This window comes from Microcaecilia unicolor, chromosome 7 (assembly GCF_901765095.1).
Source record: "Microcaecilia unicolor chromosome 7, aMicUni1.1, whole genome shotgun sequence".
NCBI classification, from domain to species: domain Eukaryota; kingdom Metazoa; phylum Chordata; class Amphibia; order Gymnophiona; family Siphonopidae; genus Microcaecilia; species Microcaecilia unicolor.
In genome coordinates, this window is record NC_044037.1 from 31981799 (window position 1) to 31997210 (window position 15412).

Sequence of the window (15412 nt, forward strand, 5' to 3'; positions counted from 1 at the left end):
ATTTAATGTAGACAAGTGCAAAGTGATGCTCATTGGGAAGAATAACCCAAATTATAGCTACAGAATGCTGAGCCATTAATACCACATAGTGGATTCAATTCTGTAAATGATGCACAAATTTGGGTGCCCAGAAAATGCACGCTAAGCAGTATTCTATAAACTGTGCTCAATGTTGGGTGCTGTTTATAGAATAGCACTTAGCACCGGTATCTACACCTAATTCTGGGAGTGAGGATTTACACCAACTGAGCCTTGGTGTAAATTAGGTGTGGATCCCCCTAATTCTGACACTGCACAAATTGTAGAAATGCCTTTGACCTGCCCATGCCCCCCCATAGCCACGCCCTCTTTTCAGAGCCACATGTAAAAATTTACATGCATATATATTTATAAAATAGCGACTTCAGATGTGTGCATAAATTCCAGTTATTGCTGATTAGTGACAATAATTAGTGCCCAATTAGTACTAATTAGCTTGTTAATTCAATTGCACGCACAATTTGGGCACACACCGAAGTTCTAAATTTTCTCATGCAATTTTGAGTTCTATGTATAGAATTAGGGGGTGAGTAAACAAGGAACTTGAGAAGCATAATTAATATTTCAGAGAATGTTAATGACCTGGAAATGAAAAACTTTATTAAATAAGATAAAACTTCAGACTTTGATCTTTCCAAAGAACGTTGTCCAAGCAATGAGATATATATCAGTGGATTCCTTTGTTACTGCTGTCACTAGTATTTTGGGCTGGTACAAAGGCAGGCAGGGTTGATTCAGTGTTTCACTTATTCAGTTCTCAATAGGGAAGATGTAAGCCTGCATAGCGTCCTCTCTCCATAGATGCGGGAATATAAAAGTTGATTTTCCTCCTTAAAATAAAATATATCATTGTCAGCTGAGAGCTTTCTTTAATTGTTTTTTGTTTTTGTTTATTTTATTAGATATAATGTATAATGGAAGTTTTACTGACAAACTTAAATTCCTCTTTAAGCTGCATATACCTCCTGGTAAGTCTATCACTTTTCTCATGAATTGTTAAAATTATTGCTTTTTTTTTTCTTTTTTTTCTTACATTTGTATCCCGCGCTTTCCCACTCATAGCAGGTTCAATGCAGCTTACATATTATATACAGGTACTTATTTGTACCTGGGGCAATGGAGGGTTAAGTGACTTGCCCAGAGTCACAAGGAGCTGCAGTGGGAATTGAACTCAGTTCCCCAGGATCAAAGTCCACTGCACTAACTACTAGGCTACTCCTCCACTAACAACATTCCATGTAGAAGCCTGCCATTGCCGCACAGGCTTCTGTTTCTGTGAGTCTGACGTCCTGCACGTACGTGCAGGACGTCAGACTCACAGAAACAGAAGCCTGCGCAGCTGCATTGCTGATCTGCAAGGGCAGGCTTCTACATGGAATGTTGCTAATGGAATAGCAACATTCCATGTAGAATCTCCAATAGTAGCAACATTCCATGTAGAATGTCAAATAGTAGCAACAAAATCTCAATAGTAGCAACATTCCATCTAGAATCTCCAATATTTATTTTTCTTACATTTGTGCCCCGCGCTTTCCCTCTCATAGCAGGCTCAATGCAGCTTACATATTATATACAGGTACTTATTTGTACCTGGGGCAATGGAGGGTTAAGTGACTTGACCAGAGTCACAAGAAGCTGCCTGTGCCTGCAGTGGGAATCGGACCCAGTTCCCCAGGACCAAAGTCCACCACTCTAACCACTAGGCCACTCCTCCACTTTTTGATATAATTCCTCTTTAAGCTGCATATACCTCCTAGTAAGTTTATCACTTGAGATGTTAAAATGTTAAAATTATTGCTTTTTGATATATTATCTTTCCTCGAGCCAACAGATTTCTCTTATCATGTTTTTGTTTTAAGTATTGTGCTTTTAAGAGGGAGGTTTTTTTTTAAATGTATTTTACATAGCACAGTGGTTCCCAAACTTGGTCCTGGAGGCACCCCAGCCAGTCAGGTTTTGAGGATATCCATAATGAATATTCATGAGAGATCTGCATATACTCCCTCCACCTCATGCAGATCTATCTCATGAATATTCATTGTGGATATCCTGAAAACCTGACTGACTGGGGTGCCTCCAGGGCCAGGTTTGGGAACCACTGACATAGCACTTAAAAAGGCCTCCCTTTTTGGCATGTTTTTTTGCTCCCTTGATAATTTCCTAACTCATGTTCTTTCAGTTTGAAGTGTGTTTTGTTGACTGTTTTTACAAAGCTATATGGATAAACAGAAGAGAACTTTATTATGTCAGGCCAACTAAAAAGCAGTCATTCCTGTCACTAGCTCCAAGCAGGGAGGTGTAATTTAAATTTTACAAACTTAAAATTATTTGGAGACTATTACCTCTTTTAGCAGTAAGCTACAGGAATCCTTTTCTAAGATTTAACATTCTCTCCTGAATGAAAATGGGTATACCTCCACTGTTTTCTGCTCTCTATGGCGAAACAGGGAATTTTCCTGCTTGAAAATTGTACAGCTGTTGTTTGATGTGCATTTCCTTTGTTTTGTCAGCAGGTGGTGACTTGTCTTTTGTTTGTAAAGTTGTTATAGATTTGTCAGTTTCTTCTTCCCGCCAAAAGCTGTTAGCTTAAGCTGTGAGGTATTTTTTTAGTCTCAGATAAGTGGAAAGAGGAGGTTCTCTTTTCCTGAGACCCTGTGAACAGTTAGACTTCATAACCTGTGAGCAGCTATATCTTGTTCCTGAACTCTACAGGTACTACTTAGGTAGGAAACAAATGTTTAGATCATTTTGTATTTGATCCATATTCAGTTATCTGTTATTACCTGTTCTTTTCCATCTGTTTTATATGATTCACTGTTCTACTCTGACAATAAACCTGATTAGTTTATTGACTCTGCTGTTCTGGACTGCCTAAGAATCCTGGTGGGTTTGTGTGTTTGGTCTGTGGGTGCTTTCTGGGAACTGTGGGACCCTTGAGAGTGTGGCCCCAGTAACCTAGAAATCACCGGGGAATAACCTGAGCATGAGAGACTTGCCCAGAGGCAAGTGAGACCCAGTGTGCTGGGGACAGATCCTCCAGGTGCACTTTTTGTGGCAGCACATATAGCAGGAGTAGACAACCTTCAGGTGGGTTTTCTAAATGGGCACACTCTAGATATAAAGAATGTAAGTTGAGGAAATAGGCATTGCCCTGCTTGTGAACCGGTGAGGTAAAATCCAGGTGCATCTGTACCTCACTAGTAGTTCTCTTAACCTCACCATTTTTTAACTTTATTCCAAAGTTCAAACATAAATAAATGCTGTTTCAAACTTTTATCCTTCTTACAATTCTCCAAGGCTTTCATCAAACCTACCAAATTATGGGCCACTAGAGATCCCTCATTTGGCCAGGACAAGAAAGGGCTAAACTTTCCCAATTTATGCCATTTTTCATTTACAATTTAATATCCTTAGCCAATAAAGGATTAACATTACATACCCGCCCTACAGGCGTTAAATCTTTCTTCTTTTCAGTCATTATATTACAATCCTAAAATCTTCAAAGCATGCCTAAGTAAACCAAATAAAATGAATTAAAAAATCAAGTAATTGAGAAAAAATATTTATATATAATACTTACAGTCAGACGTGTTCAATTAATTCCACATATTCACTTACGTGGTGGCTTCGTTCAGATTTCCTCCAATAATATTAACAAGCCCAAAAGGGTAGCTGCCTCTAAAATACCACCCTTTGACTGATCCTTAAAAGAGCTCTTTTTACTCAATTTAACCCATCTTTCACTGTACCCAACAAGGGATTATTCTAGCATACATCCTCTAACGGAGTAGACATATTAATACAAAATATATTTCTTACCAAAATGCACTAAACAATTAACTATAAAATATAAATATGTACAGTACTTACAAATTGACGTCTTCAGGACAAAATGTGACACACGCGAACACAAATAATGGTCTGGACCCTTCAGCTGACTTTCCTCAAGTCGTACCTTGACTGGCTTTACCTTGACCTGCAGGGAGTCCAACCTTTGAAATGTATTTGGGGTCTGTTAAGACACTTCTCAAATCACATCAGAGTCACCAATTGTTTAGCCCCCTCCCCTTCCCAAATCCCTGGGAAGGATAATCAGTGTACAGGCTAAACCTTCAGGGGTGCTTCTCACTGGGGAAATCTGTTGGACACTCCTGCTGTATTTTATTGATGTTAAAGGAGGTTTGTATGTCAGTGATTATAAGACACCTGAGCACTGTGAGTACAGTTTGTGGAGTCTGAGGCTTTTCTTCCTTATTTACAGACTTTTCTGTTTTTACTGGAGTTTTTTTTTTTTTTTTTTTTGCATGTTTTCTTATATCATTGTATACAGACAAATTTATCTGTTTTGTGGGCCAGGAAATTTAAAGAAAAACACTTATACAGTCAATAACTAATGTTCACATAACTACTTTTGAATCTTGGCTCAGTTGTGTTTTCAGTAGGTGAAGTAATTAACTGAAGATATCTCTTCTTTCTTTGGAATATTTATTTTGAACTGATTGTACTTTTTTTTTTTTTTTTTTACTGCAGCTTTTACTGAAGTTGAGTCTATGAGTCCTTCAAAAGGCACAGAATTTTCTAAAGAAGAGCTAATATATTTCAATCAGCTCAATGGTCAGTATCTGTGTTAGTTTTAGTCATATACTTATGTGTATACAATGGTTGGTCAAAAGCTGTTTTCTAAAGGCATACATGCCTCTCAAGATCTATATTCTTAGCATCACCTCACTGATTTTAAGTCAGGACAGTGCAAAAACTTTGAAACCATTCATGGTCCAGTGTCAGTAGAGTGTACTATTATGCAAGAGACCTGAATTTGATAAAGTAAAATTGCAATTTCTTTTTCTACGAACAGTTTCTTCACTTGTCGGTGACCAGGATGCTGATGCAGTGAAAAGGAGCCCAGAAAAAGGTATGTAATTTTGATCTATTGCATTCTGTTAAGTAGGTTTGAAATTGTACTTTTTTCATGTTCACTTTGCTATACTGTATTACACAGTAACTCATAACACAGATTGAGACTGTCGTCTTATGCACTTCCAAGAAGCTCTCTCCAGAGGCAAGTACTTCTCGTCTGTTAAGTAAACTGTAGGAGTCTCAGGAACCTTGGAGGGGGATACGATGTGCTAGGGACCTGAAAATTGAGGGGAGAGGGCTGAAGGTTTGCCTAGGGAACCCAATACTCTTACACCACCCTGTATTTCAAAGAATCTTGCATCAGAATCTGAGGAATTTTTGGATGATGTGTTCAGTTCTGCGGAATCAAACAGAACAGAAGCAGATCCTAGATGGGTCTCTTTGGATCCCTCTCTTCCACAGGCTAGAAGAACCCCAGTGAAATATCTATCGTATCCAGCTTTTGTGCAAAGTATGGCTGAGGCCACCTCCTAATTTGGCTCCTTGATTACTTCAGTCCTCTTAAGTAGCTGGTGACTGTGCCTAAACCATAAGTTTCAAGTTGTCCGGGAGACCCTGCTTACCTTACTTCCTATTGTAAAGTATTATGACCTACTCCTGGAGCCAATAGAATATGGCTGTTGATAACCTACTCCATAAACCAGGCCATGAGTACAAAACTTTGAACCTTTTCAGAACGCAATAATTAGCTCCCCCTAGCTTATTATCAGATCTAGATGATCAAATACATGCACATCATTCTGCAAAAGGTTTGGAGTTCACTAAATATTTCCCATAAGAGAATCAAGAGGACTTTGTTCACTCAGGGAGTCTTTTACAAAGGTGTGCTATTGTTTTTAGCGCATGCTAAACACTAGCGATGCCCATAGGAATATATGGGTATCTCTAACGTTTAGCGTATACTTATTTTTAGCATGCTCTAAAAATGCTAGTGTGCCTTTGTAAATGGGACCTCAGTGAAACAGAAGTGTGGAGAACACTTGACCATTCTTTCCAAAGGGGATCATCTGAGATCTGTGTGCAATATCTCTGAACAGGAAGATGAGAATAAGAAGGCAGCCTAGCATCAGATTCCATATCTATTTGTGGAAGGAGGTGGGGAGAGACAGGTCTTTTGTATGTGTATCCTACTGTCAAAAATCTTAATAAACTCATAAGGGACCAAAAAAGCATAATCTTCAAAGCTCCATGTTGGCTGAATCAGATTTGTTTTCAGCTGCTTTGGGAGTTAGCAATCAGGAAGCCAACCTGGTTTAGAAATTCCACAGTTCTGATCATTCAATCCCATCATCCAGTCCTGGTTCTCACAGCTTCAATGTTGAATATGAAATAATGTTTTCATTAAGTTTCCATAATTGTGTGTTTATGTAGGAGAAGCAGGATGTGTAAGTTGTTTTGTATTTAAGTCCTTTACAATTTGGGTAATGTAGGTATGATCGTGATAATCCGATTCTGTTTCTGGTTGGTAGATCTGTGAGGTCTGTCATGTATCCTGGGACTACGCCGTAGATAATTTTGTAGACTAGAGTGCAGATTTTGAAGGTGATCCTTTCTTTGATTGGGAGCCAGTGCAGCTTTTCTTGGAGGGGTTTTGCACTTTCAAATCGTGTTTTACCAAATATCAGCCTGGCTGCTGTGTTTTGAGCGGTCTGGAGTTTTTTTGTGAGTTGTTCTTTGCATCCCGCGTATATTCCATTGCAGTAATCTGCATGGCTTAGGACCATTGATTGTATTAGGTTACGAAAAATTTCTCTCGGGAAGAAAGGCTTTAATCGTTTAAGTTTCCACATTGAGTAGAACATTTTCTTTATTACGGGGTTTACTTGGCTCTCAAGGGTAAGGTTGCGATCGATTGTGACTCCCAAGTATTTTTAGGCTGTCTGAGGTAGGAAGGGTGTGTCCTGGGGGTGTTTATGGTTGTTGGTTTGTACTTGTTGTGTTGAGATGAGAGGATGAGGCAGTGTGTTTTTTCAGTTGGAATGAATTTGCCCAAGAGTCCATGATGTTCAGGCCGTCGTTGATTTCATTGGTTATTTCTGTTAAGTCATGTCTGAAGGGAATGTAGATTGTAACATCATCTGCATAGATAAACAGGTTGAGGCATCGATTGGATAGGGACTTTGCCAGTGGGATCATCATTATGTTGAAGAGTATTGGTGATAATGGTGATCCTTAGGCTACTCCGCAGGCTGCTTTCCACAGTGGTGATACGTTTGAGTTTGATTTTACTTGGTATGTTCTGGTGGTTAGAAAACTTTGATTCAGTTAAGTACGTTTCCATCAATCCCAAAGTTGCCAGGGAGTCTTAGTAGTATATTGTGGTTTATCATGTCGAATGCGCTCGACATGTCGAATTGGAGGAGAACTATGCTTTTACCTGTGGCTATTTCCTGTTTGAATTTTGCCATGAGAGTAACTAGGACAGTTTCAGTACTGTGGTGGGGGCGGAATCCTGATTGTGAGTAGTGTAGTATTGAGAACTTGTCCATGTATTCCGTAAGCTGTTTGGTCACCAAGCTTTCCATCAGTTTGACTACTAGTGGGATAGACACAACTGGGCAGTAATTGGTGAGGTCGTTTGTGTTTTTCTTAGTGTCTTTTGGTATTGGGGTGGGTAGGATGTTACCATGTTCCTCGGGGAAGAGACCTTGTTGTAGCATGAAGTTAAGGTGGGATGTGAGGTCTGCTATGAAGCGGCTGGGAGTGGATTTGAGTAGATGGCTGGGACATATATCCAGTTTGCAGTGGGTGTTGGCGAACCTATGACTCGCTTGTGTAACTGATTCAATGGTGAGGAGGGTAAATGTCCAGATACGGTCAGCTGAGTATCCACCAGGGGTTAGGTCCAGGTCGTTGATGAAGTTTTCGATGTCGGTGTTGTGCTGAGGAAGTGTGCTGCGTAATTTTATTATTTTTTTGTTAAAGTAGTTAGCAAGTTTGTCTGCGGGTGGGATATCTGTGTTGGTTGTGGTGATAGGGGTGGTGTCTAGTAACTTATTTACGAGTTGGAATACTTGCTTCAGATCTTTGTAATCCGGTCCTATTTTAGTTTTGTAGTATGACCTTTTGGTTTGTCTTATTGCATATTTGTATTTTCTATGTATTTGTTTCCGTGCATTGAGTGTATATTCATCTTTTATTTTTTTCCATGCTCGTTCAAGTTTCCTGGTTTGTGTTTTGAGTTTTTTTAATTCATCATTGAACCAAATTAAAGAAAACCACAAAACCTATTTCAAATAAATATACAGGAAAAATGTTAAATCTGTCAGTCTACAAGAAGAGGAAACCACTTTGAACTCAAATATGTTCGAGATAATGTGAGGTATAAATGCCAAAAATAAATAAAAGATATAAAAGAAATAGATCTTGATAATCCTTGTGATTAATATTAAAAATAGGAACAACCAAATTAATAAAGTAAAGAGGGCAATACAAGATCAAATTAATTTGGCAAAAGCTATGTGCTGTAACTAGTCAAAAAAGTAAGCATCATATAGGCCACCTAGTTTCCAGAAAATTCTGAAGTTGTTGGGGACCTTGGAATATATATACTTGGTGTCTTGAAATTTAAGTTCATGGTGAAGGAGGAGAAATTAGATTTTACTGCTAATTTTCTTTTCTCGAGTTCTTCCAGACCAGTCCCTAACCTGCCCTGCTGTGTCATTGTGTCTGTTTTTGTTCAGGAGGATGCAGAGGAGGTTCACTCTCATTGGTTTCTAGTTGCTGGAAGGTCCTTTTTTTCTGGGAATTTAAAGCAAAAAAAAGAATGGACTCTATGGGAGTCATGCATTACAGCTCTTTTCAATTGCTTACTGTTTTGATATACTTTGATTATATTCTTGGTTGATTGTTCACCAGGGTTTGGGGGGATTATTTAAGTTCTACCATGTTTGGTCAATAGAATAATCCTTTTACATTTTTTCCTAAACTGAATGCCCATAAAGGTTAAAGCTCACCGAACACTTTGGACTGCAAGAGAGCCTTGGCTGCATTTCTGGAGTTCTACCCAACTTTTTTTTTAGCCAAACAGGATGGAGTCTGCCATCGACAAACACACATTTTCCAGTTGGCTTGCAGACGGCATTTCCTTCACTTATGCCCATACTGGGCTGACTCTAGAAGGTTCTGTCACGATTCATAGCCCACTGGAGGTCAGCTTCCAAAGAAGACAATTACAGAGCTGCAACATGGACTTCTGACCATTTTTTAACATGCTACTACTGTGTAGGTCAGGACTCCTCATGCAACAGTAGGTTTGACCAGATGGTCATCCAGATTTATGTGGGGTTTAGAATCCTATTCGGCCCCCCCAAGGCCCTTCTCTTTCAGTTCTAGGCTGCCTTCCAAAAAAGACAAAATGTTAAAATGGGCTGCTGTCACCAAAAATATTGCTGTTTGCCTGCTGCAACACCTTTTGTTGGGTTCTTTCCTATTTTTATGTTGAAGGCAGCTTGTAGCTTGGGAGTCCTGTGTGTGAAGATTCATAGTCTTGCTTGTCTTCTGAGAAAACAGTCATTTACCTATAGCATGTGTTCTCCAACGACAGCAGGACTTCAATCTTTACAACACTCCTACCTCCCCAAGGGGTTTTATTCTACTAGCTAGTAACAGATAGTGGAGGTCCTATACAACAAGCTGCAGGCAGGAACAGTCACATATGCATAGTGAGTGGCTGAAATGCTTCTGGAAAAGTTGCTGACTGTTTTCACCCTGGGCACTGTTAGTGATGTCACCTGTGGGTGAGGATTTAAGTCTTGCTATTCTCAGAAAACACCTGCTACAGATAAGTAACTTAGTTCTCCCTCTCTCATAGATAAATAAAACAAGGAAAAGCCTTTAGTCCACCTGGTCTTAAATCAATATGTGTTTTACTGAAATGAACAGTTTATTCTATCATATTTACTATTCTATAATGCTTTCGGGGAGAGCAGATATTTGTATATCATATCATATATCGTATCATATCATATTAAAAATTATACTCTGGAGAAATGTTTAATTTGCTTCATTCAGGACTATTTTTCTCCTGAAATAGGAAAAGGCAAAGTTGATCTTCAGGCATATCTGAAACAATGGCAAGATGAACTTGTGAAAAAAGAAGAAAGCATCAAGGATTTGCCAAGAATGCATCAGGTAAGCCTAATCATCCTTCTGTTGAGGATGGTTCCAGATTCTATCACTTTGTCACATTGTGGGTTCTACTGTAGTTCCAGCCATTCATTCAGTAAAATGTTATAGGTAAAAGTTCTTATTCTGTACACTGTGGGAGTAATTCTATAATAGTGCACCTATATGTGTGTGAGTGTGTATATATATATATATATATATATATATATATATATATACACACACACGTATTCTATAAAGCGAAGTAGGCACCTACTTTCCTTTATAAAATACTAGCATAACTGGTTAAGAATTTAAATAAAATAAATATGTTAGTATTTACAGAATACTGCATGGATGCATATCTGGCATGTATGCACATATTTTTGTTACATTTGTACCCCGCGCTTTCCAACTCGTGGCAGGCTCGATGCGGCTTACATATTGTATACAGGTACTTTTTGTATCTGGGGCAATGGAGGGTTAAGTGACTTGCCCAGAGTCACAAGGAGCTGCCTGTGCCTGAAGTGGGAATCAAACTCAGTTCCTCAGTTTCCCAGGACCAGAGTCCACCACCCTAACCACTAGGCCACTCCTCCACTGTTGCTACTATTTGAGATTGTACATGGAATGTTGCTATTCCACTAGCAACATTCCATGTAGAAGTCGGCCCTTTGCAGATCACCAGTGTGGCCGCGCAGGCTTCTGCTTCTGTGAGTCAGACTCACAGAAACAGAAGCCTGCGCAGCCTTTTACATGGAATGTTGCTAGTGGAATAGCAACATTCCATGTAGAATCTCCAATAGTAGCAACATTCCATGTAGAATCTCCAATAGTATCTATTTTATTTTTGTTACATTTGTACCCCGCGCTTTCCCACTCATGGCAGGCTCAATGCGGCTTACATGGGGCAATGGAGGGTTAAGTGACTTGCCCAGAGTCACAAGGACATGCCTGTGCCTGAAGTGGGAATCCAACTCAGTTCCCCAGGACCAAAGTCCACCACCCTAACCACTAGGCCACTCCTCCACTATGTGTGCACAAAAATGAATATGCTGGTATTCTGAACATTTACACATATAACTTTATAGAGGTAACCCCTATGTGTACTGTGTATTGACCTTTGATATACTTACTAATGGGGCATGCCTGGGAGTAGATTATGGATCTCTTTTACCAAAGTGCGCTAGTGATTCCCACACGGCAATGCTGACGAAGCCCATTCAAAGTGAATGGGCTTTGTCGGCATTGCTGCACCAGGAATCACTAGCGCAGTTTAGTAAAAGGGGCAGCGTGTTAGGAAAGCAATATCAGTAATTGAGAGGGATTTTCTGTCAGTGTTTTTCAGCCTAGTCCTTGGGTACACCCAGTTAGTCTGGTTTTCAGGATATTCACTATGAATATGCATATGAGAGATTGCATGCACTGCCTTCCTTGTATGCAAATATATCATGTGTATTTGTGGTGGATATTTCAGAAAATCAGACTTGGCTGTGTGCGTTCTAAGGACTGTGTGAATAACCACTGCTCTAGTGGGTCCTTGTACACGTCCTGCACATGCCAAATTGGCATTACCGCCTGGCTACCACATTCCCTGGGCGGAAATTCTGAATTTGGCGCATGCCTAAAATGGTAGAAAATATTTTCTATTTTCTACCGCGTGGTGCTTACCTGGTGGTAAATAGCAGTGAGCACATGCTGCATGCCCTACTGCCTGGGTAGCGCGTGAGATCTTACCGCTAAGTCAGTAGGTGGCAGTAAGGTCTCAGTATGAAAATGGATGCATGCTGGTTTTTATTTTGTCGCATGTCCATTTTCCGGCCCCTTAAAAAAAGGCCTTTTTTACAGGATGCGGTAAAAACTGACCAGGCGCGTGCCCAAAAGATGTGCTTACACTGCCGCAGACAAACAGACAAAGTAAACACTGGGCCTTCAGGAATGAGAAAAATGCAATCCTTTATTAATGATCATCATTAATAAAGGATTGCATTTTTCTCATTCCTGAAGGCCCAGTGTTTACTTTGTCTGTTTGTTTGGTTGCTTTTGTATGCTGTTTTCCCTCTTTTTTGTGACTGCTTACACTGCCACATGCCAGTTTTTACCATGACTTAGTAAAAGGGCCCCACAGTGATGTAAGTTCTTATGATTCATGATGAAAGTACTTTTATTCAGTTTCCCAAGTAGGCAAAATCAGCTGTGCTTCAGCAGTCAGATCAGACATCTGTGGCTCTCCTTATGTGGTTTGTCCCCAGATTTAGATCAAGTAAAAATGATAACTTTTGAAAAAAGTGGTACATCAGGATGAGAACAAGTTTTTCCTGCAACTGTGAAAAATGCAATTGATACTAAAGTATAATTTTAACAAATATTTCCTTAGGTATAAGCATTTGCTATAATATATTTGTGAATATTGAATACTTTGAATCATTCCACAAAAGAGTTTTCTGTTTCAATCTTACGCCAAGCCCCCTCCCTGCCCATCTTCAAGTCTTTGCTTAAAGCCCACCTCTTCAATGCTGCGTTCGGCACCTAACCCTTACCGTTCAGTGAATCCAGACTGCCCCAATTTGACTGCCCCTATCGGACCGACCGTTCACTTGTCTATTAGATTGTAAGCTCTTTGAGCAGGGACTGTCTCTCTTTGTTAAATTGTACAGCGCTGCGTAACCCTAGTAGCGCTCTAGAAATGTTAAGTAGTAGTAGTTAAAATCAATACAGTATAGTTAACTAAACTAACCCAGTAATACCACACTAGGGTATTCATACTAAGTGTTATTCTTTCCATTTAGCCTAATATACATACTTTCTTGATCACTCATTTTTAGAAAAAGATTAACAATGCAAAGAAATTGAAGTATAAAAGTGGTTTTTTTAATATATGATTCACTACATCTGTGTTTTCAACATTTTGTCTCCTCTTCAGTCTCATTTTATTCAGTTCTCAAAGACTTTATTCAACTTATTTCATGGAGACCCTGAGGAAGAGTTGCTGTATCAAGCCATAGCGGCTGTAACCAGCCTTCTGCTGAAAATGGAAGAAGTAGGCAGAAAACTTCAAAGCCCCACCTTGCCATCCAAAAGCAAGCCTGTTGTAGCAGATTCAGGTGCAGAGGCCATAGACCAAATGCAAGAGAACAATGCAACACAGCATGGTGATGCAGCAAGAAGTGGGCTTCCTCCCAAAGAAGACCATGAGTGGTCATTTGCATTTGAACAGATTCTGGCCTCCTTATTAAATGAACCAGCAGTGGTGAGATTTTTTGAAAAATCCACAGACTTAAAGGCAAAGTTGGAACATGCTAAAACCTCGCAGTTAAGGGCTAGAAGAAGAATATAGTTTTCATATAATATCTATCATGTCCACAATACAAACTTATAAACTTCTGCTGTTGTGGTTCACATTGGTTTACTGATCAGTGAATTTCTTATGTTACAGGGAGATTACTGGACAATTAAATTTTAACGGATGGTAAAAAGAAAGAAAAGTAGTTTGGTTCCCAATCACACTATATGTTATATTCTTCACATATTTTGACATATTTCAGAATGACTGAAAAATCAAACTCTACTCTTATTTTGTTCTATACGCTGTGTGTTAAAATTTTACAAACAGCCAAAAGACATCATTCTAATGCTTATTGGCTGGTATGCAAGAAATGTTCACTTGATGGGAACATAAAAATGTCTTCTGTATGCACATAGTGTTGAAAAATGCAAATATTTTGCTGTTAGCCAGTTTCAAGTGCACTAAATCAGTGCATCTCAACTTCTGGAAGCACACCTAATCAGTCCAGTTTTCAGGATTACCACAACGAATATGCATAAGAGATTTTCATATATGGGAGAATCTATGTATTCAAGTCTGTCTCATGCATATTCATTGTGGTGATCCTGAAAGCTTGACTGGCAAGGTGTGCCTCCAGAAGAAAACTGAGAAGTACTGTACTAAACTATTAATAACTATTGGGCCAAAATTCAAAGTGATGTAACTGTCCAGAAACAGCTTTAGAAAGGTTACATCAACTGTTCGGGGCTAATCGGTCATTTTCAGTGGCACTTAACTGGTTAGCTCTGCTGAAAATGTCCAGTTAGTTCCTATGTCAAAACCATCTGTTTTGGGGGTGTTCCAGGGGCAGAGTCAGCATTTGACCAGTTAAGTGCCAATGTTCAGCACTTAACAGGGCAAGGTAACTGCACAAACAGTACTGTATAAAAGCCGGTACTATTTTTATGTGGTGCCCTATAGCCGGTGAAATGCTGAATATCACACTGGCTATGCGTTAGCCGGTTCCACAAACCCAGAAATTCAATGCCGGAGCCTGGACACGGTCTGGTATTAAATTTCCAGGCATAACACTAATGGCAGTCAGCAAAACGCTGATTGCCGCCAGCTGAATATTGGGCCCTGGCTTTACCTGTTTAGTTCTTAACAAGAGGAGCGTCCTCCGAATCTCTGTAAATCCCTCAATTAGTAACTGCTGTGTTATTCATTCTCCATTTTCATTTTGCATTTAGTTGTTATATGAGTGGATATGATGTCGTTAATTCGGAACAGTTTGGCACTGATTCAGGAAGGTCTTTTCCCATAGACGCAGAATGGGCAAAAGAACTTAGACAGGCTTCATGTATGAGAGGCAAGGAGTTAGCATCTTGGCATGCTGTTTGTCGTTATATGTACTAATCAAGGTGAGAAACAGACAATAAAGGACAAATAGTATTTCTGTTACGTGCACCAGCGAGGCAAATAAAAATACCAGCATCTGGTGCAGAATATGCTCAAGCTGTTTCTTTTCAGGCCTCCATATCAGTACCTGCTTTTGGATAGGGATGATATTCTGGCTGGCCCCAGAGTTAATGCAAGGAACCAAAGTTTTTATTTTATTGGGAGTATCGTGACTAATATGTATTTGAATTCCAATTATCTAGGTGGGCAATATCCATAACTTGTACAGATTTAAAAAATTTGTATTATAATGTAACATCTAAGAATGAAATACCAAACCATGGAAGACACACAACCACACATACATACAGTGAAGTATGCAATGAAAACATTTAAAGTAATCCTTTATTGAAATAAAATAATGAAGGACTCAACACGGGCAATGTTTTGACGTAATGGCCTGTGTCAGGAGTCCAAAACATATCTAAAAGAAGGCCAAAACATTCAACTTAAAATATAGACATAAATAACACAATAATGAGAGAGGCAGTGATAAAATCATAAATATTTGTAAAGAGGCAGTAGACAAATTACTTAAGCACATATCCAACTAACAATATATAAAAAAAATTAATTACAAAAAATGTATATTGTCAGGATCACTCGCTGTATCCTCGCCACTCCTTC

At 39.2% G+C, this 15412-nt stretch overlaps 1 protein-coding gene across 1 annotated transcript in view; it reads left to right on the forward strand.

Annotated features, from left to right (window-relative positions):
• Window positions 1-14474, forward strand: part of TBC1D8B (TBC1 domain family member 8B) — a 151285-nt gene extending 136811 nt beyond the window's left edge. Inside the window, exons 17-21 of the mRNA XM_030209579.1 lie at window positions 942-1007; window positions 4570-4653; window positions 4895-4951; window positions 9992-10089; window positions 12986-14474. Coding sequence (XP_030065439.1) covers window positions 942-1007; window positions 4570-4653; window positions 4895-4951; window positions 9992-10089; window positions 12986-13399 — 719 coding nt within the window. The 3' untranslated portion in view covers window positions 13400-14474. The remainder of the gene's footprint in view (window positions 1-941; window positions 1008-4569; window positions 4654-4894; window positions 4952-9991; window positions 10090-12985) is intronic.
• The last annotated feature ends 938 nt before the right edge of the window (window positions 14475-15412 follow it).